General features: G+C 47.9%; 1 protein-coding gene across 1 annotated transcript; it reads right to left on the bottom strand.

Annotated features, from left to right (window-relative positions):
* Positions 1-1,742: 1,742 nt before the first annotated feature.
* On the bottom strand, positions 1,743-23,158 carry ERICH3 (glutamate rich 3). Its single transcript, XM_039703667.1, has 16 exons — positions 23,065-23,158; positions 20,056-20,149; positions 19,325-19,450; positions 18,841-18,912; positions 16,961-17,080; positions 16,255-16,338; positions 15,655-15,804; positions 14,101-14,322; positions 13,308-13,482; positions 12,355-12,550; positions 10,016-10,365; positions 8,027-8,251; positions 6,224-6,691; positions 5,801-5,947; positions 3,290-5,046; positions 1,743-2,886 (listed from the first exon to the last, which is right to left on the bottom strand). The coding sequence occupies exons 1-16, from the start codon at positions 23,082-23,084 to the stop codon at positions 2,821-2,823; spliced, it is 4,272 nt and encodes a 1,423-aa protein (XP_039559601.1). The 5' UTR covers positions 23,085-23,158; the 3' UTR covers positions 1,743-2,820.
* Between the last annotated feature and the right edge of the window lie 1,854 nt (positions 23,159-25,012).

Genomic DNA, 25,012 nt, shown 5'->3' with positions numbered 1-25,012 from the left:
CTCCAACCAGACAAGGGTTTGGACAGCAGCCAGAAGTGAGCCTGGCATTTCTGCAGCAGGTCCCAACATTCCCCAGAATGGCACAGGACAGGACAGCACAGAACAGCTAGCACAGCCAGGACAGCACAGCCAGGACAGCACAGACAGGACAGCACAGACAGGACAGCACAGCCAGGACAGCACAGCCAGGACAGCCAAGAAAGCACAGGCAGGACAGCACAGCCAGGATAGCACAGCCAGGACAACCAGCACAGCCAGGACAGCCAAGAAAGCACAGGCAGGACAGCACAGCCAGGATAGCACAGCCAGGACAACCAGCACAGCACGGACAGCACAGCACAGCCAAGACATCACAGGACAACCAGGACAGCCAGCACAGCCAGGATAGCACAGGACACCACAGCCAGGACAGCCCAGCACAGCCAGGACAGCCCAGCCAGGACAGCCCAGCCAGGACAGCACAGCAGAGCCAGGACAGCCAAGAAAGCACAGCCAGGACAGCCCAGCACAGCCAGGACAGCCCAGCCAGGACAGCCCAGCAGCACAGGCAGGACTGCACAGCTGGCACAGCACAGAAGGGCTGCCTCAGAGGCTCAGCCCCAAAGGGCAGGCAGAGGGGTCGGTCCTGCCTGGTTTGTACAGCTGAGCCCCAAAACCACTCAGGCAATTCCCAGGCAGGAAACCTTGCAGCCCTCACTTCAGACAGATGGATGAGCTGCCCATGCTGTTCACACCCAGCATCCTTGGTGGTGTCTGTGAGTCACTGTTCCACACATCTGCCAGCAATGCCAGGGCTTGGTGCCCAGTTCCAGGAGCTAGACTTTAAATTTTCCCCGTCCTGTGTCCGCAGTGCACAGCTGGCATGGTTTTGAACTGATTGAATGCATCTCTTCAGCTGTGGAATGTCACCAGGTTCCAGCTGTTTGAGGCACATCTGAGGCACAACCATCAGAAGCCAATGACAGGCAACTGAAAATACCTGACACTTCAGGGAGTTAAAAAAGCCTTCCTGATGAGCCAAGAATGAGTTTTGCCAGTGGCAACACTATTGGATAGTTTGCTTTGCTCACATATGCTCACTGTAATAATTAGTCTTTTTTTTCTTTTTGCTGCACATCTTGTTTCTCCCTAAGTGCAACCTACTTTTCACTTTGAAGTTAATTACTGATTAGCACCATATAGGAAAGCAGAAAGGAGCATGGGAAGCTTTTCCAAACCTATACAATTATCCATTTCCATGGTTTTGCTTATTACCAAGGTTCTGCCTGCTCAGATGACAGGGACACTAATGTTTTGGAAGTCCACATATGTGTTCCTAACCACAGGATTCTTTCCCCCAGCTGTTACAACCATACACATAGGTGTCACTTATAAATATTTCAAGAATGTTAAATAATGATCTGTCAGCATCCCAGTTCCTTACAGTCACACTGCTCTGTTCATCAAGGCCTTCTCTGATGCCTTGGATCTCCTGCAGCCCCAGTGGGGCTCCCAGGGAATATCTGCAAAGGCAAATCCCTACATCCCTGTGTTCTTTGCTTACCTGTCCCCCGGGAATTGCTGCCCGTGTGTCCAAACACCCAGGTGTGGCCATGCCCACATGAGCTTCAGAGGGGTACCTGCACAAGGCAGCTTTAGTGGCACAAACACTCACCCCACCATCAGTCAGCCCACTGGCAAGCAGAGACAGACACTGAAGCTCAGGCCCTGCTGCACTGCAGGGGTTATTCCTACAGTTAAACCCTCGGCACAAACTGAAGGAGCTGCACAGACTGGTACAGGTATTTAATAGGCCTGAGTGAACGTGTAGGTGTGAGTATGACAGAGAAAACACAACCCTCTGCGACATTGTACAGACTAAACACAAAGATGCAACCATCTCTAGTACAGGAACATCTCTAGGAGCAAACACACAGCAGCCACTTGAGCACGTTTGAGTTTCCAATTCCATGGATACTGATCTGAAGTGACTCACAGCACCAATCCACTCAAAATCCTGCTCATTTCAGTGTCTTTTCCCTGCTTGAAAACACAGTTACAGTTCCCCACTGTGTGGGGCTGAGTCTGCTGCACCCACCAAGCTTGGAGTGCCTAGAGGCTGCTGCACACCCAGCCCCAGGTGCCCGGCCCAAAAGGGTCCTAGGGGCCCCAGTGTGGCCAGAGGTGCAGCAGAGCTGAGAAGAGCCTTGGGCAGCAGAGATGGGCAGCCAGCACCAGGCTGAGACAACTCTAAACTGCCCACCCTGCTGGCAGCCTCAGCTGAGGTTCCACGGACCACTCCTGAGTGACTCCAGCAAAAGCAGAAGGCCAGGCTTCATGCATTTACAAATACTTGTTAGAATCATATGAGCAACCAGCAAGCCTGGATGCCCAAAGGGAGGGAAGCCCCCCACATGCCCCTGGCACAGGGGGCACTGTGCATGCAGGAGGGCTCCCCTCCCCTGGCATGGGGTGGGAAAGATCCCAGGATAAAAGTTCTGCCTGCCTATCTGCCTGCAGGAGCAAGTGGTGCCTAGGGGAGGAGGGGAAGTTCAGTCAGTCCAGTATATTTCTGTCTTTCAAGAAAAACAAGGCAGACAGCTGTGGAACAATCCTTGTGATTACTGTCTTCATCCTTCCAAAGGAGTGCTGTTTCCTGGGCTGGCAAACACAAGCTCGTTGCAGTTGTCTGCTGCATGCTGAGGAGCTGCTCCAGTGAAACGTGACAGGTGGCTGTGTTACCCACAGAGTGAAGAGAGGAGTGACATCCCAGCCGGCACAAACCCACGGCCAGCTGAGCGCATGCTACAGGACACAGCACTGAGGGGCTGCAGAAAAAGCTCAGAGCAGAGTTTCTTCCCCATCCTGTTCTGAGGACATGATGAGTGCGTCTGGGTTTTCACTATCCTACAAAACAATAACCAAACATCACAGAAAACGTGCTGAACTCGGAGCTACCGAGGTGCTGCTGTGACATCTACAAGGAGAGGCCAGAGTAACAGGGAAGCCGAGCACTCCCAGGGCTCACCCGATGCCACCAGAGCTGCGACAAGCTGGGTAGAGGGGAGGGAGGGCGGAGGGGCTGCGAGAATTGGTGCCGCAGCAAAGGGATTTATTTGCACGGGATTTTGGGAATAGGAAACAATGCAGAAGCCGCCACCCCAAAGGATTTATCATCCCCTGACCCAGCTAGCATCAGCAGACATTTAAGGAACGGATAAGGAACGGGACGGGGCGGTGCATCCCCTGTCTCTGACAGGAACCAGCCTGGGGGCTGCTGCGGACAGGGGCTGCCCCACGCAGGACTCACCTGCCGGGAACTGCGGCTCCTCTCGCCCGCGTCGGCGGCTGCCGGGACAGCTGGGCTCGCTCCGACCGGGCTGTGCTGCCCCTGCTCCCCAGCAGCGGCCCCTGCCCTCGCCGAGACACCCGCCACCGCATCTCCACAGGGCTGCTCCCCCTCGGCTTTCAGCGCTGCCTGCTCCATGCCCTCCTCCTGCCGCCCGTCCTCGCCCCGCTGCCGGCCCTCGCCCCCGCCCGCTGCCCCGCCAGCCCCAGGTGCCCCGGCCGGCCCTTCCCCGGCCAGCCCTTCCCCGGCCAGCCCTTCCCCGGCCAGCCCTTCCCCGGCCGCCGCCTCCTCTGGCCCTGCCGGCGCTGTCCCGCCCTGTGTCCCCAGCACTGCTCCTATCACGCCCTCCTGTGCCATCGCCCCCGTGCCCGCCCCGCCAGCCCCAGCCTCTGCCGGGCCCCCGGCCAGGGCTCCTCGGCCGGCCCGGCCGCCCAGCACAGCGATGGCCACCAGCCCGGGCTCCCCGGCGCGGGTCCCGCACAGCCCCGGCGCCGCCTCGCCCAGCACCCCCTCCCCGGGACACCTCCCCTCCCCTCTCACTTGCCCACACCTCAGCCACCCCTCCGTCCCAGCTGCCGGCTCCTTTGAACCTGCTGCTCCATCTGCGCCCTCCTCTTCATCCCCCGAGCCCGCTCCGGCCGCCCCTGCAGACCCTCCCACCACCTCTCCTTCGGGTTCTCCTTCCACTGCTCTCTCTGTCTCTGCCTTGCTGCCCTCAGATGGGTTTCCACTCCCAAGTGCTTCTGCTGCACCCTCCTCCTCCTGCACTGCCAGCCTCTCCTCCTGTGACCCTTCAGTGACAGGATCCCCCCGAGCACCGCCCAGTGCCCCTAACCCAGGTGCCACTTCCAGTACAGGACCCTTGTCAGGCTCCACAGACTCTTCCACCGTGTTCTCCTCTCTCTGGAGAGCCTGAGCACTCTCAAACGCTGCTGCAGCTCCTGGGACAGCTTTCCCCATCTCCATACACTCTTCCCCTGACACTTTCAGCTGGGAAAACTGACTTGGCTTTACAAACCCTTCCCCTCCAGACATTGCTTCTCCTGTTTCCACATCCCCTAGTGCTTCCCAGAGAGCCCCGGGCTTCCCCATAGCCTCCTCCCCTTCAGAAAACTCTTCTTCACCAACCTTTTCTCCTTCAGGGCCCACAGCTCTGGCCTTCCCATCTGCTGCCACATCAGCATCCTCCGCAGGCTCCTCTCCCTCTGACACAGCACCCACCATCGTGTCCTTCCCTGCAGACCCTCCCTGCCCCAGGGTCTCCCCTGCCCCGGACACCGCCTCACCCACCTCCTCCTCTGCTGGGGGCCCTGCTGCTCCTCTGGGGCCTTCCTCTGCAGCCTCCTCCTCCTCCTCACCGGTGCCCCCAGCCCCCTCCTGCCCCCGGGGCACGGCTGTGTCTGCCTCCCGTGCTGGCAGTGCCCCGGCTGGCCCCTCTCCCCCAGCTGTTCCCAGTGCCACCTCTCTCTCCATCCCCTCCAGCAGCACCTCCTGCTCCCCAGGTGGCACCTCTGTGCCCAGCTGCCCTGCCTCCCCTGCTCCCTGTCCCCGGGGATGTTCCTCTGCCACGGCGCCTTCCTGCGGTGCGGATTCCTGCAGCGCAGCCCCCGTGCCTGCCCGGGGCAGCGAATCCGCCGCCCCTGCGGGTGCCGCCTGTGCTGCTGCCTCCTGCACGTCAGGGCTGCTCCTCCCTTCGGCCAGGAAACCTCCATCTGCTGCTGTTAGGAGACAATCAAACATTGGTTTACTCAGCACCCCGTCAGTGTTACATGCTTCACAGGGTTAGTGCTAAAGGTGACATTTCTGCCCAGCAATGAGGGACATCATCCTGGGCACCCAAAGAGAACTTGTGCTGCTTCTCATCACATCCCTGTGCTCTGACCATGTCTTTAGTACCACTGTTCTGGCATCTGGCATAAAGAGTTTAACTAAAAATGTTGATGCAAGGCCAGTTATGCTTGTGCTGCCTGCTCTGCCTCCCTCCCTCCCTGCAGGGAGCTCGTGTGTGTGTGCAACACCTATAAGCTTGACAGTGACACTCAGAAAGGCAGAAATAGCTGACAAATTGCTCCTGTGAAATATGCAAAGGACAAAGAACATCCAGCTTCCTGTGAATTCTGTAATTACACCAGGGTTAATTCCTGCCCCTGGGAACCAAGGCATTTCCCAAGGGGCTGCACACTACCAGGAAGCACAGGGAACCTCACTACATTCCTACTTTCCACAGCTATTTCCTGACAGTTTTTTCTTGGCCTGGATTCTTTTCATAGAACCATTTAATGGCCAAAAAAAGCATTAATCATACATGACTACAGATGCCAGCTAGTTGTCACCTGATTTTTTACAAGCTAGGAAAGAAAAAAAGCACAAGGAGACTTTGATGGCCAAAGGAAAGGGAAAGGGCAAACACTTCTGTTAAAAGGCTTCAGGTGAGTAATTTAATCCTTGTCCCTGACTGACAGCTAATCTTACCTTCACTGGCAGCATGCTCTGTGTTTGCTGTGTTCTTTTCTTCCTCACTGGCACACAAATCACCAGGCTCAGGGTCAGAATTCACAGGATGATCATTTCCAGTTGCTTTTGCTATCTCCTCCTGGACTGGTTTGCAATCTTCAAAAACTTTCACAAAGAAAACAGGAAGCAAGAAAGAGAAACCATTAAAGAGCAAAAGGGGAGTAGAAGCCATTCAGCCATCTCAGCTTTAAAATGGTTTAAAATTCATTTTTTGACAAATCCTTGCACTTGAAACACTAGCAGAGAAACACTGAGCCAGTGTTAATGTTCTGAGTGGATACTGGGCTCACAGCAGCTCCAGCTCCCTGTGCTGCACCAGGAATGAGTACAAGGCAAATGCAGCAGCACAGGCATGCAGAGCTGCACAGGGACTGTACTCACCACCTCCTTCCTCACACCAAGGAGAGTCTTCGTTGCCATCCTCATTGTTCAGTACTCTGCTATCCCAAGGCACGGAAGGATATTTCTCCTCCTCATTAATGTTACTTTCTCCTGACCCAGTGTGTTTGAATTCCCCATTAACCTCAGGGTTTTCATGCTGCATTGCCATTATGTTTTCATGAAAAATTCTAGTATCTTCCCTTGCTGTTAGATCTTCTGGTTTTGTCTTTTCTGCTTCATCTATTCCTTTCTTTTCCAGTGAAGAATTCTCCTGATTTTCCTCCACTCTGAGCAGTTTCTTCTCCCCATTCTCATTTCCATAGTGTGCATGTGCTGCACTATCAGATGTACTTTTGATATTGTAGTCCTCTTTGCACTTCACATTGTCTGCCTTCATTTCAGCATGAGAGTCAGTCTCAGTGCTGCACTGAGTGCTCATGGATGAGAAAGAGTCTGCAGGCCTCCTCTCTGAAAACAGCAAATTTTAATTTAGTATTTGTCACTAAACCTCTGCGTTCACTGGGCACTCACAAAGGGACACAGTCCCATCCAACAGCATTCTCTGAATTATACCATCTCAGGATATTGTGATGAAATTCCAGTAAGTGCAAATAGAAGAACATTGCCCAGATGTATGAAGTATTAAAATTAAAGCCATTTAATGTGAAGGGTTTTTTTTCTGATAATAGAAATAAATCAGAGTAGTTCTATCAATCACACAGAAATACACTTCCAAATGCACCTCTAAATACAGCTCAGACAGGGTTTAGCACAGACTCTTGAGCTTCATTTGATAAAAGACTTCAACCATGGCAACAGCCCCTCAGTGCCCTTCTGTTAACTCATTGAATATTAGAAAGATCTCCAAAACCATGTGTGAACCCTTCATGTTGAACTGGACATGAAGTTCACTGTCTCCTCTAAAAAAACATATAGACATCATCATATTAAACTCATAAATGGAAAATTTGAGGGAAAAAAAGGCCATAATCTTTCATCTAACAGTGAGCTGAACAGCAGAGCTGACTGCTGCACAGCCCTGCTGCTGTCCACAATCTACATGGGTTCAAGAAGGGATTGGTCTAACTCAAGACCGAAAAATCCAATCAGGCAAAGAAAATAAAAGTGTCAGAACTACAATGCATGCAGAAATGCATGTTCTGAAAAACACATTGCACCAAGAAACCTTACAGCCCCAGTTTAAAGATTCCCACCCAGAGTACTACTGCTCCTTCACAGGAAAACCAAGCGGGTTCCTCTACAGACACAATCACAGAATCACAGAGTCAGCTGAGTTGGAGGGGGCCCACCAGGATCATCCAGTCCAACTTCCAGCCCTGCTCAGCACCATCTCCTTTCCCTTCAGATGATCTAACTATTTCCAGGTCTCTGGCACAGCCAAATGAATTAGGGCCATATTCAGGGCCGTTAAAGACAGAGTTTTAAAACCCAGGATGGCCTGTCAGGTGTCCTGGAACCCCTCAGAAGGTGTAAGGGGTCACAGATTCCCATGTGTGAGTGCCTGCTGACACAGAGGGTGTTCCTGCCAAGGTTCTGGGAGCCTGCCTGCTGCCTGCTCCATCTCAGCACCCCGACAGCTCAGCAAAGGCCCATCTCTCACTGCCAGGGGGCTGCCTGCTCTTCAGTGGCACAATTAATAGTGATAAAACAGCTGCCTTTTAGCATTTCAGTAGGAAGGGCATAGGTTTTCCTATGCAGACTCAACATGCATACTGGACACATGCAAACTGTAAAACATGCATCAGATCAGCTTCTTCAAGCCTTGCTATGAGCAAAACTAACCTGGTACATCATGTTCAGAGTCCCTGTCACCAGAATATCTGCCACTTTCACCTTTCTCACAGCCAGAGGCCTGCAGTGCCTTCTGAGATGAGCTTTCAGTCTCCTTTTCATAGTCTAAATTATGGTTTTTATCATCTGAGGATGACTCTGTCATTCCATTCATTTGATGACCAGTCTGTCCCTCTTCATTAACTTCTTCATCTGCTTCAAAATCTTCATCATATTCTAAAACAGAAGAATTGTACTGTGAGACAGGAAACAGAATTCACAATTAAAAAAGTTATTTTTAAGCAGATAGAAACACTGAGTCACTATTAGCGTTCTGAGTTGATATTAATTAACATCATTAATCTCCTTTTGCCCTTGAAGTTCCTCAGTCTTTTTAAAGCCATGAGAGGATCTAAGACCAGGGATAAGAATTGTAAGAACATATTATCATAAAAAAACATTCATTGTGTTCTTCATAGAGTAGCAAAAATGTAGCAAAACAACAGGTATGAGTAACATATTGAAACAAAAATAAACAAAATTACCAGCCATGGAAAGTACTAGAAAAATTTAGAGCTGGGAAAACTCAGAAATTAAATGTAAGAATCTCTTATAACAGGAGAAAAACTGGTTGTAATGAAAAAAATTACAAGCAATTGAGAAAGCTGGAGAAAGGTAATATATTATGGTGCAAAGTACAATAAATGTATATTGACATGACTAAATAGCAAAGAAGTGTCTCATAAGCTCAGTGAATTTAATGAACTCCAGCCAAAGGGCACTGCAGAGGCACTCTGCTATCACACTGCTGTAACGTGCTCTTCCAGGGTCCAGGGGAAAACCCAGTACAAGCAAAGCCTGCACAGAATTACCACTCTTACATCCACGTTCTGGAACTCAGCCAGGCACTAGCCTGACAAGCTGTGACCTCTGATAGATCAGAGTAAGCTGAGCTGGAAGGATCCACGCGGATCCTCGAGTCCGGCTCCCGGCCCTCCACAGCACTTTGCCTGGCTCTGGAGGTGAAGACCCTCTTCATGCAGATGCGTTAAAGACTCCCCTTCCCCCAAAGCTGTGCTGTGCACATCCCAGGGATGCCGGGGATTCCCACCTAAAATCCATCTCTGCCCTGCTGCCGCGGGCTCCCTGCGCACGCAGGGAACACCCTGCACCATGCAGGCCAGCTGCACTGCTGCCACACCAGATGTCCCTTGTGGCCATCATTCCTCACTTTGCAGCTTTTATTGCTGCCTTCCTTTCCTTCCATCAGGGCTTTTAACATACTGAAGTGACAGAACACCAAGGACAGAAATGAAGAGTTCCTGAAGCAGAACCAGTTAGGCAAACAATCAATTACCAAGACAATGAGAACTAAGGGAATAAGGAGATTTATTTTTCTGCATTAAAAATCAATTGAGATTCCAATTGCAGTGTTGGCAGTGAGGTCTCTGTCAGAAGGGCAGTTCCTCCTGAAGGAAAAAGGCTTCATTAACCCCAAACACACATCCGGAGGGACTAACGAGTGTCAGATGAGCAGCAACACATCAGAACTGTGAAAGCAAAAATAGGAATAGGAAGTAGGAATTAAAATCTCTCTGTGAATGTGATTGCCTCCAAAGAAAATTATGATAAGGAGGAAGTAAAGGCAGAGACTGAGCTTGACGCCTCTTCCATAGCTGCGTACACCTTCCCCTATCCCAGGTTGCTCCAAGCCCTGTCTAACTCGGACTTGAATGCTTCCATGGATGGGGCAGGCACAGCTGCTCTGGGGAACCTGTGTCATTGCCTCACCACCTTCCTTACTTACTTTCTTGGCTCTTGCAAACCACCTCATCCTGTTGCATGGCTGAAAGGAGCCGCTCTAATTCTGTGGCCCCAATACAGACATCACCACATTTCTCATACCCCAGTCAAAGCTGGCGGTCCACAGTCCCATACCTTCTCCAGAACCATCCCCTCCCATTTCTCATCGTCCCCTGCTCATGTTTGGGAATACTATACCACTTTCACTGGTGTTTTCCTGAGTGGTGGTGGCTTCGGTCTCCTCATAAGATTGGTCTGCCATTTCTTCTTCTTCTTCTTCATCTTCTTCTTCATCATCATCATCATCATCTTCTTCGCTGGACTCCTCTTCAGACTCCAGTGTTTCGTCAATAGTTTGCACACTTTCTTCCTGGCTCGGTATGGTGAGTGACACTGAGCCTTCAATTGATTTCTGCACCATGCTGCTGTCACAGGGCTCGCTGTGCGTGCAGTTAGGAGAACAGCCACACATGTGTGACCTCGTATAGTACTTAATCTTCCTCTTGGGAGGGAACAGCTTTTTGTCCAGGCCCATCGCAAGAAAGCACCTACAAAATAACACAAACTGGGAAGTGTCACATGTTTCTTCCTTTGAACAATGGAGGGCAGCAGACATAGTGAGTTCAGCTTGTTATTAGCAGGGAAACCAAACACCCGTCTGCCTCTGCACTGCCACAGTGACTCACAAGGAGAAGCACCCTGAAATCCCTGAGAGCTCCCCTGACACAGATGCACTTCTTCCTTGGAGGACAGTAATGCTGCCTACACTTACAGGTGACAACTGACATACAAACAGAACCAAAATTATTACAAGTGCCCGTTAATTTGAAGCTGCACCAAACACTGGCTGTGAAGACAGAACCACTGAGAAAGGCAGACAAGCTCTGAGTCAGACGTGTTCTGGATCCAGATCCTGCTGTAACTCCCAGTAGTGTGATAACTGAGGGTTTGTGGGTAAGGCTGGGGGTTTCTGCATTTATCTGCTGGTTATCTGTTGATTTCCCCCAGACTTATCTGGGGGAAGAAGAAGGTTAAAAGTTAGCAATTTTCTGTTTCTCTTCTGTTTACCTACTTAAAAGAAACCCAAACAGATGGAAAACAAACATTTTGAATGAGTTGTTGAGACTGCCCCTCTTGTATAAAATGGAGTGATATGCTCTCTCTCTCTTACAGTCAGGAGCTGTACAGAAATGCAGGACCTTGGCCAGCAGAAAGCTCTCAGACCAAGGTGTACAGCATGGTACAGAAATCACTGCAGCATCAGCTCGTTGTGAGCCAAAGCCTTGACCCACCAGGGAGAATCAGCTGGGACTTTTACTGGGAACCAGAGTGGGCATTCAATGTATGTCATAGAGCAGAAAACAAACCCAAGTGCACTTGGCCTGAAGGGATGAGAAAATAGTTGTCATTTATGGGTAAAATCAGGTTAACTGAGACAATTTTTAGTCATTAGATAAGGTTGGCTGGATTGATAAGAGGCAGGAAAAGAGAGATATCACTAAGAGGGAAAGGGGGAAAGAAAGGAGGAGTAACTTAAGAATTAATTAATCAATCCAGTTTTTGAACACTATATTAAATTCTGAAAATTCACTTCAAATTTTTATAGAAATCACAAAAAGCTGAGATTGGGGCATGTCCTAAAATCTATAGCCACTATAGCCATTCTGAATTCAGATGCTTCTCACTCCTTTGAAGATGCAATGAACATGCAATGAACATAAATCATGTTCAATGTTAGACTGGAGCAAAAACTATGGTACAATACACTAGCACTTTTTTCTTAGAATTCAATCCTTATTTGAAGGAACAGAGTACACCTCTGTGAAGAGTTCTTGTTCCAACTGCTAGCTGCTCTTTTAAAAATTATTTATTAAAATAACACAAAATATTTTAAATTATGCACATGTCTGTAAGTTTATGTATGGCCTGAATTAACAATTACAGAAAAGGAAGATTTTATGAAAATTAAAGCCTCTTGGCAGAATCACAGCTGTTGGTCACAGCACTGACATTTGCCCAAGACCTTTCTGCACAGATTTGTTTTCTGAACCATGGCAAATATTCAGGTCCTTGCCTTATTCTGAAGCTAGGACTATTACAATAGAATATTGTAATAGTCCTAGCTTCAGAATCTCACTTCAGAGACAGAGCTGTTTAAAAATCAATTATCACAAAAAAAGCCTCTGGAAACCACAGCTGAGCAGCATGCTCAGTATTTATTCCACTGCTACTGTGGCCACAGCCACACGGGTGGCACATGTGCCCCACCCCAGAGCCACTGCCCCCTGCTGCAACACCAGCACTGTCCCCACTGTGTCCCCACACCACGGGGAGGCTGAGGAGCCACGGGAACCGGCTGTGCTGGCAGCCTTGGAGGTGAGACCCTGACAGGTGACCTCCATCCTGCACCTTCCATGGGGCACTGAGGGACTGAGCAGGCTCTACAGAGCTGCGTGGAGCAGAGAGGTGAAAGAAGAGAAACAAGTGAGGAACTCTCTAAACGAAGTCCTGGCGAGCAAAGCGTGCTTTCTCCGTACCTGTAGCAAGGAGGTGCTCCTGCCACATGGAGCACCCTGAAGTAGGTGTTTTTGCGCCGCAGCCGGGCAGGCCTCTTACACTGAAAGCCTCTGTACTCACAGCAGCAGCTCAGCCTGTCCACTTGGAGCCCGTTGAGATAAAAGGTGAGGCTGAATGGGTAACCGAGGTACCTCTTAGAGATGAACTGGAAGGTATCTGCAATTACAGAAAGAAAGGGTTCAAAGAAAAAACACTGTGCTTCACTGTCAGCCTGTAGCAACTGCTGTATCTTAACTGCATCACCACAGTACCCAGCCCTCTGTGGACAGGCACTGGGGTTCTCAGGTCTGTTCAACAGTTGGTTAAACTCTACCCCTCCACACACACAGCCCTGGCTCTTGCCAGCCCCAGAATCCTAAGGTGGGACACCTAGGACAAGTGTCACACTGTCAATTTGGCCACTCACTGCTACAGCAGGACAAAGGCCAGAGCCTCCCAGACATTTCCTGTGTCCAGTTTCCCAGAACACAATTCCTCTTTTACTGCTGTGATGGAATTGCACTCACACAAAAAGAGATGGGAACTGGGCTCCCAGTATGTACTTTTCATTCTGGAATAAGAAGCAACATTCACTGATGTATTTTAGTAACTCAGATAACCCCTTTTTAAGGACAGTTTATTACTACAACTGCTCTATTAACCATATATCTCTAGAGAAAATTAGCATAAGCCACAAGTATTTTGTTACATCAATTCTCTAAATTCTTCTACCAACATTGCAAAAGTAATTGTAACCTCACTTTCAATCATGGGACAGTAGATCCAGGTTTAATGTGGAGGCAGATGGTATAAACATTCCTGGATGCATATATCTTGACCAAACTGAGCTCTAATCATTCTGATGTCAGGGCAAAGTTTTAGCAAAAAAACAGTGTTGTCACACTCAACATGAACTCTCTGACTCCATCCTTACCTCCTTCCAACAGGTCGCCTTTATAGACACAAATGTTTTCTGTTCCACAGTATTGCTGATAGACTTTGATTTCATCCTTGTAATCACGGAGAGACACATGCTTACTCTTTCCTAGGTAGATCATGGTGACCAAGGCGTTGCTGCACAATGGGGACTTGGGGAACCCTTTGGTATTCTGCAGCAGAAAATGCACAGAAATGCCTTCAGCTCCCAGCTCCAACAAGGGGCAAAAACAAAGCTCCCATCTGTGCAGCCCACTTGAGACTTCTGGGCTTTTATAACAAGGGCTGAGCTGATTAAACTGGGAAGTCTTTGTAACATGCAGAGGGTGTGGGATACATTTCCAACTGAAAACCCAATGCATTGAATAGCACCAAATTTCAAGAACCAGGTTTAATGACCCATATCATCCCACCCAGTCCAGGGTTCCTACAACTTTTTTTACAGGAGTTAAAACTGGCTGGAGACAGTGTAACTGATGCAGTGTTCATGTACTCAAGGCATTTCACAAATCCCTGAGATTCTAGCGCCAGAGACAGGATCAGATTGACTGAAGTGGAAGGCTTTGAATAACTTTGAATAACTGTTGGTCTAGGTTGTTGTTCAGCACCTTTTTTCTCCCCAACTGGTGAAAAACACCAAATGTTTTAGGTTACAGGGACATGCATAGCAATTATATATTTTAATAGCTATACATTTGCTTTATGCAAACTAGATGTGCACATCTTTCAGCATTAAGCAAACACACCAGTGAGGAATGTAATCCACCTGTACAAGGACAGCGACTACTTACATTGATCAAAAACTGCTCATTGAATCCAGTGGTGGAGTGAAACCATCTCTCTACGGGCAGCCCACGTCTGATCCCAGGGATGCACCTGTCCCCTACGTGCGGGCGGGGCGGTGGCACTGGCACCACACGACGACGACGGCGCTTGCTGGCAGGGGGCTGGTAGGGTGACACGCCAGCCATGTAGTCCATTGGGTTCCTAAACGTTAACTCACTGCTCTCCCCCTGGAAAAACATTTTAATGAAGTGACACAGCTTTTGCAAAACCAGCTCCCGAGCATATGGAACTGGCCATGGTCTGACTTCTTGGCACACTGAGCAACAGGCATCCTTCTGAAACAGCTCCTTACCTTGGGGCCTGAAATTTTGCTCATTGAAATATTTCTGTGCTAAACCCCTTTCTTTTAATTTGCAAGGCAACATTCATATTGCTTGAAAATGTCACTCTCAGAGATACTGAGAGCACTGCACACCAAGCCCTGGCTCCAGCGCCACTGAGATCTCATCTCAGACAGAACCCTGCACAACTCTGCAGCTGCTGCTCCCTTGCAGCTGGAAAGCACACCCCCAGAGCAGCCAGTCGTCCAACAGAAACATGACTTGGCATCAGTTATACAACATGTGCTTCAAAACGCTGCTTCCCCATCTGAACAGAGATTTAGTCCTCTTGCAGACTGAAATGGACCACAGCCATAAGAGTAAGACATTTCTAGAGAACAAGCTCTGTAAATGCTGCATGCCATGGCTCTGAGTTCTGTATCATGTTCTCAGATCTTACATCTGTTTAGCTGTTTTGTCAGTTGTGGGCACTAAAGAAACCATTAAATCACCCATAATTTGAGTAGACATAAACAGGACCAACCAGCAAATTCTTGGAGAAAGAATCATGGCCATCCCGATACACAGCAAACACAGATCAGAAGGGAGCTATTTACACAGTGTCTGCCAGCCAGTGGTAGCAGATCACAGCCCCACTCCAAAGCCCTCTCACCCCATGGAATGCATATCACAAAAACAATCACATTCTGTTTTTCTAGAACAGAAGACAAGTCCAAATATCACTTGAAAGTAACTGCAAATATATCATGACCATTTTGATTCTCATTCTCTGAGCCCACTAGTGTGATTTAGTAGAAGGAATGATCAAAAAAAGAAAATTTTTGCTACTTTGCAATTCCTTTGTAGGTGATGATGAAAACTTGTAGGACTTGCAGCTGAAAATATTCCAAAGTTCCTGGAGTCAACCAGGTGCTGCCTCTCTCTCTACCTAAGAGAAAATCTACATAGAGAGTGAAAATTTTGTATGCAGAAAGATTTTTTACTATAAAAGGTAGGTCATCACATTTTTCCTCACTGTGATCAAGAACTGGGCATTAGACCAGTAAGACAGTGTCTTGAAAATTGAGGGAAAGTGAAAAAGGACTGTTTAAATAACAGTTGATGCCATTTGAAAGGGATGTTCCCTGTCATATACAGTTCTGGGAACCACAGTAAACAATATTATAAAACTGTCCCTAAAGTGGGACAGTTTATTTTCAGAATTAAGTACAGCCTCACCCCACAGGCAAACTGCTGATAATGTTCCAGTGCATGGCACTTCTGTTTGGAAGCCTTTGATACAGACCCTGCTGCAGCCCAGCCAAGAAGGGGCTGGAGGCGAGGGGGCTGCTGTACATTTCCTGGAGCTGTATTTGGTCGCAAGGAACTCTACAAAAGGAGAAAGAAAACAATGACAAAATCTCAATGTATAGCTTCCAGCATAGAGCAGCGCTGCAAAGAAAAATAATAGCATTGATGAAGATATCTGGAAGTGGTGAGTGATTTCAGGTACCTACAGGACATGACATTTTCTAGTCTGCCTCCAAAAAGCCAGACTCCTTTAGGCACCTCTAACTGATCGATCATTCAAAACAACTCTTGGCCATAAATACAAGGTTTGCTACTCTCTATCACCACACAGCAAACACAATGAACTCGCAGAAACTGTAGCAGTGTGCTATGGACTTCAGCACATGGGCCCAGGGAGAATGCACAACAAAAACATACCTGTTTTTGTTCAATATTCAGCTTTTTCTGACTGTTTTATTTCATGTTTTCGTTGTATACCAAGTTGAAATGTTAGCACCTAACAGCACTGTTTAACTGAGGTTAACTCACCACCTTACAGCAGGCAGGCTCCTTGGTTCGGCGATAAAGAGAACAACGTCCACCATCATAATCAACTCCAAATCTAGGTGCCCTCTATATGAAGAGAAGGTCATTCAGGACTCAAAAGTTTCTCTTCAATCTGCATCAATTATCATTATTGATATAAAGAACCAGTTGAAACTGACCTAGATATTTGACCTTTGACTTCAGGCTTTAGCACCATTATATTTCAAGTATATTTTCATTATATTAACATTCCTTATTTGCTGTTAACAAAGAGCAAAAGTCAGACCTCCTAGACACAGCTTTCTGAAATGAGCTCCAGTCTGATTTCATTCCTTCAACCCCCCACCAGGGCTTTACAACATGCATAACCTTTTCTATAGCCCTGTGTCCACTGACAATGCTCAACACACTGACACTGGCCTGCCTGAGGTCATGAGGCAGCTAAAAGGGAAAGACTGAAGCAGATTTATCAGACAGCAAAGGTTTTGGGGTTTTTTTCTAGGTTCTGATGTGCCATTCCTGCAACACTAACTTCTGGAGATGCCTCTTTAACACAACCCAGAAAACAGGAAATCAGCCTCAAGTGATGAAGGATGAGGCCCTAATCCAGAATGATCCAGGCAGTGAATGCTTTGTACTAAGGTCCATGGGCACGCTTTCAGCTGTCTGTGCCTCCATGGTAGCCCATGTAGAGGCTGATGACACTCACCCCTTGTGAGCGACCACTTCGTTCTCCAGACACCAGAGGACAGAGCGCGTGGTGGTTCCTGGGAGCGATTGGTGGGTGTGGGGAGTACATATGGACAACTTCTCCCATTGATTGCTCCATCTGAAAGAAAAGGAATTTGCATCTCTGAAGCACTGAATCCAAAAGCAGTGATGTCTGTCTCATTACATCTGTCTTTCACTGGACAGCTGTGACAATCAGCTGGCCTGGACCCGATGGAACAGATGGTTAAGGAAAGAAAGGAAATCATGGGAGAATGTGAGGGACAAGCAGAAAGACTTGTCCCCACCTCTGATTCATTTTCCTGCAGCTCTCTCCAGCTGCTGACCCACTAGATTCAATCCATGTCTGTTTCTGTGTATCTCACAATTCTTGGTTTGTTTGAAGGTCTCTTTCTTTTTTAAATTTGAGTGCACCTGCCACTTCCCTGCTATGACTGCAGCCTCTCTCCACCTTTTCATCTCACCAACCCAATGCAGAGATAGCTGCCCCACTGGAAACAGACAGCTCTGTCTCTCACCCTCCCTTGCTCAGCCATCTGCCTTTCTCCTTTCCTTTCAGACAAGCAACTCGGATGAATTCACTGAACAGATGAGCTGAGAATTAAATTACACCACTGGCTCCAGCCAGGCTCCTGCATCCCAGCATGGCAGCACAGCACACACAGATCAGGTGTCTGCAGGTGTCTTTCAGAAGGAAGCAGTCCTGGTTTAAGTTCCAAAACTATTCAAGTCCAGTATCCCTTGATAGGGTGCCAGAATCACTGCCTCCATGGGGTGACTCCTTACCACAGGAGTTCCATCAGCAAATTATGCTTTTGCAATTTCCACAGTAACCAGTGTCTTCCAGGAAAATCTCCTCCTCTCCTTACCCCATGACTTGCTTATAGATGTATTATTTACAGTTTAACAGACCTGACATTGTTCACCAGCTGCTCAATGAAGCAGCCACCTTCTCAAGGCACTCTTCTCAAAGCATTCAGGTTCCTAATACAGAAATAAAATTCTGAGCATGTTTCTGCCAAAATGAGGATGACTGTTCCCATATGAATTCAGGTGATTGCATGGGGAGAAGAACCATTGACTTCTATGGGATTTCCATGACTATGACTAGAGAATCAAGTCCAACCTAAATGACACCTAAATGAAGATGCCTAAAACCTCTTTGATTTCTCACACGCCAGTTCTGCCCAAATCCCGTGGAGTGGCAAACAACCAAACACATGAGCTCAGTGCTCATCAGCAGTCAAAAGCAGAGAGGTCTAGAATTACTGGGAGGAGAATGTATCTTGAATTATTCATTCTGTTATGGCTCTCCATTTCAAAACAGAAATAGTAGAAGGAGAAAAGGTAAAAAAATAGCAATGGTAATGGGAAGTCTGGAATGGCTCAGGTAAGAAAAATTCAGACTGAGGACCTTCAGCTTGGAAAACTGAGAAGGAATGTGAAGAACATATGTAAAACCACAGATGCCTTGGAAAAAGAGAACATTTAATAACTTTTGTCATACTGAGAACAATGGAGCATCAAACAGACATACCAGACAGCAGATACATTTATTACTATGTGGAAATGCAAGGAGGTACCATTTCATGCAATTTATTATTAAATCACCCAACAAAGAACAGTGCAGAAGTAGAAGAATAACTAGATTCAGAAGGAATTAAATGCATAAATGGAAGCTCCTGAACTTCTGGATGAAGGAGATGTAACTGGGGCAGGATCATCCTCTACTTGCCTGTTTCTTGTACTTTTCCATGTCAGAGACAGAGCACTTGTCTCAATGAATCACTGGTCAGGCTCATGGTTATTATTCAACACAGGCAAAACTGCCAGGTTCCGTCAGCAGGTCTGAAGCCTTACCTTGACTGGCTGCATCATCTCTTTCCTCACAGAATAATCAAGTCTCTTTTTCAGCCCCAGCTGATGATGATGCTATCAATATAAGAGGAAGAGAAATCCCATTACTGGCCATCATGAGATGTTACTGTGTGCAAGAACTCTTGCTTCTGTCCTGCTTGTCCCATGCCTTCTCCCTAGCCACTACCCTCATTGAGCCCTGTAATAAAACTACTGTGGACTGAATCTATTTGAGAGCTGTCAAAAAGCAATAAGAAAGCCAGGACAGTGCCTGCTCTCACAACAGCATGGTTTGGCAATGAGAGGCCCATGGAGGTTTCATGTGGGGAACCCCAAAGCACAAAGTTTGTCCTTTTTCCCAGCAGGAAAGAGCCTTCCAGGGGAGCATGAGAGCACACATGGAAAACAGCCCAGTACAGGTTAGCAGCCCCTGGCTGTCAGCAAGGAAACACCTGAGAAGGCTCACACATCCTCAGTAGGGGCACACCTCCATGTCAAGGACCTTTTGATATATGGCATCAGCCAAGCACTCCTGGACGTGTCTCTGGTGGCTCCTCCTTAGGGCATTGAGACGGTATTCCTTCTCAGGTATTATTCTTCCACTCCTTGAGATCTGCCATACACAAATACAATGTTACTGAAAAGGAGGAGATGAAATAAAGTATGTTTTGAAACAGTACAATTTCCCAGAGGACCACTTCCTCCTCCTGGTTTGTTTCCACCTCTGGCCCTGCCATGGTGCTGGAACTCACCTTCCAGCACTGTATTATCTTTGACCCCATGAACTCCACCAGCCAAATGGAAGGAGCAGCAGCCACATTTCTAATAGCCTAGGGCTCAGCCTTACCCTCCACAGGCCACTGTCCAAAGGGGTGGAAAGGATTAAACACTTGCTGCCCTACTGCATCTGCCTGTGCAAAAGAGTCACACTTAGGAGGGCACCAGTGTTTTTAATGTTCAGCATATTCACCTTTACCAAATCCTTCAGGTTTCCATTAAACACTTCTGAAAAATAACACTGAAGTTATTTAAACAAGTCAAAGATGCTTACATTTCACTGTAAAAAAAAACATTAGTGAACCAATATGATGCTGTATATCTCCAAACTGAAACACTTTGCAGAGGGAAAGTCGAATGAGCAAAAGGAAATATGGAAAAACAACCACATAAAAGCATTTTTGATTGAATGCAGCATTGAGGGAAACTTTTCAGTCTCACCAGTCCTGATTTCTGAAGATGTCGTCTTATCCTGGCATTGCTGAAATATCCAACCAGGTGTTTGTCTGTAAGACTGTTATAGGTTTCAAGAATACTGCAATAAAAAAAAAAAAGGAGATGTTTATAATCCCCTTGACTGACAAATTATTACAGTCTACTTTAAACAGAGCTACCCAGTTTTGTTTGCTACACAAAATGCTGCCTTAGTAAATCATCCTGGATTTGATCAGGTAAATGCCCATCAGATTATGTAAAAGCAGTATCTTGTAGCCTCCTGGAAATTCCTATCAGAAACACGTGCCTTGCACCTAAAGCCAAGAGCTGAGTGTGGAACAGCACTGCCACCACCATGGCACAGGAGTGCCAGGCCAGCCCTGACAGCCTCCTGCACCAGCAGCTCCTGGGGGTGAGCCCTGACCATGGGCAGGACAGTGCTGTGCCTGGAGCTGCCCTCCAGCTGCACAGACACAGCTCCCCAGCCACTCTGCCAGGGGCCCTGCTGGTGGCAGGGACACCTTCCACTGTCCCAGGCTGCTCTGAGCCCCATCCAGCCTGGCCTGAGCACTTGCAGGGATGGGGCAGCCACAGCTGCTCTGGGCAACCTGCGCCAGGGCCCCACTACAACCATCACAGTTACCAAAGATCAAAGCTTCAGAAAACTGAACCTCAGATGTGAAAGTGCAACACAAAAACTGAAGCATTCATAATTAGCAGTTATATTTTTCAACTATTCTTAGCACAACCATATCTTACTTCACCCCCTGGAAAACAGGAGGAGTAGAGAAGCCAGTGACACTAGGATGCAGCTGGTAAGACTAAATCCTTTCACATTTGTACAGTTTACACACTCGGGTATATGTCACACAATATGTTCAGCCTGACCTCAGGGCTCTCTGGGCTCAAGTTACACAAGAGACAACTCTCTTGTTTTCTTTGGCTGTAGATTTAAATGCACTGTGCCTCTATTACATCCCCTTCAGCTGTCTATTGCTAGGCTGATCTGCCACACACAAAAGCATATTCAAGGAAAGAAAGGAGAAATGTTTTGAAGTAAAGAGATCATAGATTTACAGGAATTTTACATGGGGTTTCACAATAACCTCAAAGGTAGCTGCCAACAATAAATTAAACTTTAAACAAACAACGTAGGTTACCCTTTTATGATTCTGTGTTACCATTTTAATCCAGAGTTTGCATTTGAAACCAGATTATACCAATTTTGCTAAGTATTCATTTATGGTAACACTTGGCAATGGCATGTTGAGGCAGAGGAGAAACTCAATCCAACTCCTTTAATTTACTTCCTTCCACCTAAGATATCCTGGACCACATAACTAGTTAAAATGCAGCTCCCATCTGAACACAGTGATGTGGCACTTTCTGTTTCACCAAAGTCTCAGAACATGTATTTTCTCATTTAAACTATGAACAGGCTGGCCCTCAAAAATACTGAATTAAATTTAGAGTTCAAAAGGGTATTAGAGGAAATAAGGAAATGTCTTGGCCTGAACCAACACCCATTAAATCATTGGAAAGAATGCAAGCAGGCCCAACAGGGTCTGGCTGCGTGCTGCCAGAGCAGCCACGAGTTACAACCCTGGAATCCCCTGCAGCCATAAATGCTGGCATGGACCAGTGCCTCGGGGATGGCCAGGAACACTCCAGGAAAGCAACCACCAGTCCCATTTAGCCTGCTCCTGGTATCAACAAAAGGATAAGAGAAGTTCTTTTCTGAGCTGTCTTGTTCAAGGTTCCAGTATTAAAGAACGACACACAAACGTCACCTGTAAAATCTCTGCAACAGGCAGAAGTGCAGAACTGACAAAATCCTTGTTAGGAAAAAACACAGCAAAGGGAAAGTACCAGCCTCAGACAGCTCCATTCAGCCTGTGTGTCACAGTAATCACATCCCTTTCCTGGGTATCCCTGGGACTCCTTTATCTCTGTCCATTTATCCTGTTCATTCTTCTCTCTAAAAATGCTGGGGTTTTATTAGAATAGCAGACCATTTTCCTGGCACAGAACCTAAACTGACTGATCTGTAGATTCCTGGAGTATGTCTGAAGCTCTTCTCAAGACGACTGTCATGTTTGTTTCTCTGGCACCGCAGCCAGTGACAACATGTCACTCTTAGGTCAGTAAGTTTATATTTGAGGTTATTTCGAATTCTATGATGCTATGATCATCGACACTATTATTTATTAACAGTATATTTGTTCTCAGTTGGCAGCTTACCCAAAGCCCCATACTCAGAGCCAGAGCTGTGTACCACAGTAAATTTTAAGACCACTCTCACTCATTTGGAAGGATATCAAGACAAAGCCACAGCAGACATCCTACGTGTCTAAAGCAAACCTTCACAGTTAATATTTCACAGTGCAATTAAATCAGTGATCACCAAATAAATTATGTGAGAGAGCACCAAAGCTTCAGTTATTCATTGGCAGAGTCACAGGGGACCATGGTGCCTGTGCTCTGCCTGGCACCCATCTGCCATGCCCCCACCCCGAGGAAGTCTTAAGCCTCACAACCGCACACGGGACTGGGAGCCAAAGGACTGTCTGCTGCTGATGTTTTCTGTGGCCCAGGAGCAGGTTGTGCCGCTGCTTGCTTACTCAGACCATAGCCCCCTGTACCAGGATGTGCCAAATTCTGTCATAGAGACCTGCAGAGATTCTCTGTTCCTCACTGTTTGTCTGTGACATCAGCTCGGGGAAGTCCGGATCCTCTGAACACAAAACCTGCCGCTCCGAGGGCAGGTAACTAGGGACTCACCTGCAGCCAGCAGCCCCCTTCCCCACGGCTCCATCCCCCTGCGCAGAGCAAGGCCTTGCCGAACGGGAGTCCCGGGGTGCCGGGCAGGTTGCCCGGGCTCTCCGGGCGGGTCGGGGCACCCCCAGCCCCCCTCTCTCCCCCAGCGGCCGCCGGTGGCCCCGAGCCCGGCACCATTCCCGCAGCGCTGAAAGCCCGACACGGACCGGCCCCGGCCCCGGCCCCCGGGCCACTCACCGGGGCTGCGGGGCGCTCATGGCAGCGCTGCCCCGGCACCGGCACCGGCGCTGCCGCCGCGTCCCGGCGTCGCCAGGAGACGGAGGGAGGGAGGGATGGAGGGACGGACGGGAGGAAGGGAGGGATGGGCGATAGGGAGGGAGAGACACGCAAGGAGGAGGGAGAAACGGGAGGGGGGCGGTGCTCCGCCCGCCGCCCCAGAATCACACAACACCAGAATTGTTGGGGTTGGAAGGGACAGCCATTCCTCCTGATGCATCTGTTCAAAATGTTAAGGTCTTCCTCACGTTGCAGTAGAACTTCTGTAGTGCTTTAGTTCATGGCCATTACTCCTCATCGTGTCATTGGGCACCACTGAACAGAGCCTGGCACCATTCTGTGACACCCCTCGGAAATATTTGCATGGATTGGTGAGATCCCCTCTCAGCTGTCTCTTTTCCACACCAAGCATGCCCACCTTGGGCAGTCTCTCGGCCTTACAGAGATGCTTCAGAGGCAATACGCCTCACCATCTCTGTGACCTTCTCCTGGACCCCCTCCAGCAGCTTCTTGTCTGTCTGGTGCTGAGGAGCCGGAACTGGCCACAGGACTGCAGCTGGGCGGGGCTGCAGGACACTGGCAGGAGAGGCAAAGGAAAACGAAGAAACAGAAAGGAAAGATGGAAAAAGGAAAATAATAAAGGGGGGGGGGAATATAAGACGAAAAAGGAACGAAAAAAAGTTTATAATAGAAATATGGAGAAGGTATTTTCATACAACACAGATCCAGGAACGTAAAAGGGGGGGGGGGGGGGCGGAATATAAGACGAAAAAGGAAAGAAAAAAAGTTTATAATAGAAGTATGGAGAAGGCATTTTCATACAACACAGATCCAGGAACGTAAAAATATATGATGAGGTGACAAAGATGCACTTCCAAGATTAATCCTGGTTTCCATCTCTCAATCCAGATGACAGGAAGCACCGAAGTGTGCATTGGCAACAGACACCCGATTTACTGAAATAAAGGAGACACAACCACCCTTCCATGCTCATTTTTCCCTTCTTCCTGCAGTTGTTGAGAGTCCCATTTGAAGTACAAATGCACAAGGTAATGCTTCCAGGGGCCAGAGTGACTGATGTGAGCAGAGATCCCTGCAGTGAGAAACAGCAGGGACAGCCATTCCTCCTGATGCATCTGTTCCAAAAAGTTAAAGCTTCACCATCCTCAAATCTTCTGTGGCATGAGCCACCCAAACTCAATATTGATCTGCCTTTTGTAAAGGGAGCAATTATTGACATCAATATTCTCTTGATATTTATCTTCCCAACTCTGTAATTGAAGTCTCAAAGTAACTTATTGTATTATCCTGCAGCACAGGAAGAAGTCAGGAACAGACACAGGACAATTACAATAGAGAGGCAATTACAGTTTTAATGACTAGAAATGTAAGCAGCATTTATTTGGGGCACAATAAAATTAACCAAGAGCAGCTGCTTTTCAGAACAATTCCACTCTTTTATGTTTTAGAAACACATAGAACAGCAGTTTCCAGAGCCTTGTGTTGTACACAACTCCTCACTTTGAACCCCAAACCTCTCCTGCAGATGCCAAAGTCAGCACAACTTGAGCCTGTTCAACCCTTCCAACCACCCTTGGCAGCACCAAGCAGGCTGTGCCTGGGAACCACTGCCTCCAAAATCCCATCCAGTCAAATCAGAAGATTCTCAACAAACTGAGAGAATTATTCCACCAAATTCAAAGATCTGTGGCCACCACTCTCTTCCTCATCCTCTTCTGCACTGCCAAGGGGCAGCATGTCCCAAAAAGAGAGCGACACCAAGGACTCTCCAGGATGACATTCTCTAGGCTGGCGGCTTGCACAAATCAGACATACCTGAGCCCTTCTCATTAGCTCTTTTCACATTGCTTCTTCCAAAATTAAAAAAAATCCTTCCATTTATACAATA

The sequence above is a fragment of the Passer montanus genome, unplaced genomic scaffold (assembly GCF_014805655.1).
Source record: "Passer montanus isolate IOZ18808 unplaced genomic scaffold, ASM1480565v1 scaffold166, whole genome shotgun sequence".
Classification (NCBI taxonomy): domain Eukaryota; kingdom Metazoa; phylum Chordata; class Aves; order Passeriformes; family Passeridae; genus Passer; species Passer montanus.
Note: the sequence above shows the minus strand (reverse complement) of the source record. Positions and strands in the feature narration are given on the sequence as shown.

Excerpts from the sequence above, each read along its gene's own strand:
- ERICH3 (XM_039703667.1), bottom strand. The coding sequence starts at position 23,084 with ATGAGCGCCCCGCAGCCCCG. Across the intron at positions 8,252-10,015 it reads GGAAAACACCAGTGAAAGTG|AATATGATGAAGATTTTGAA; the intron begins GTATAGTATTCC and ends CTTCTGTTTTAG. Across the intron at positions 2,887-3,289 it reads GGAGCCGCAGTTCCCGGCAG|GATAGTGAAAACCCAGACGC; the intron begins GTGAGTCCTGCG and ends ATTGTTTTGTAG.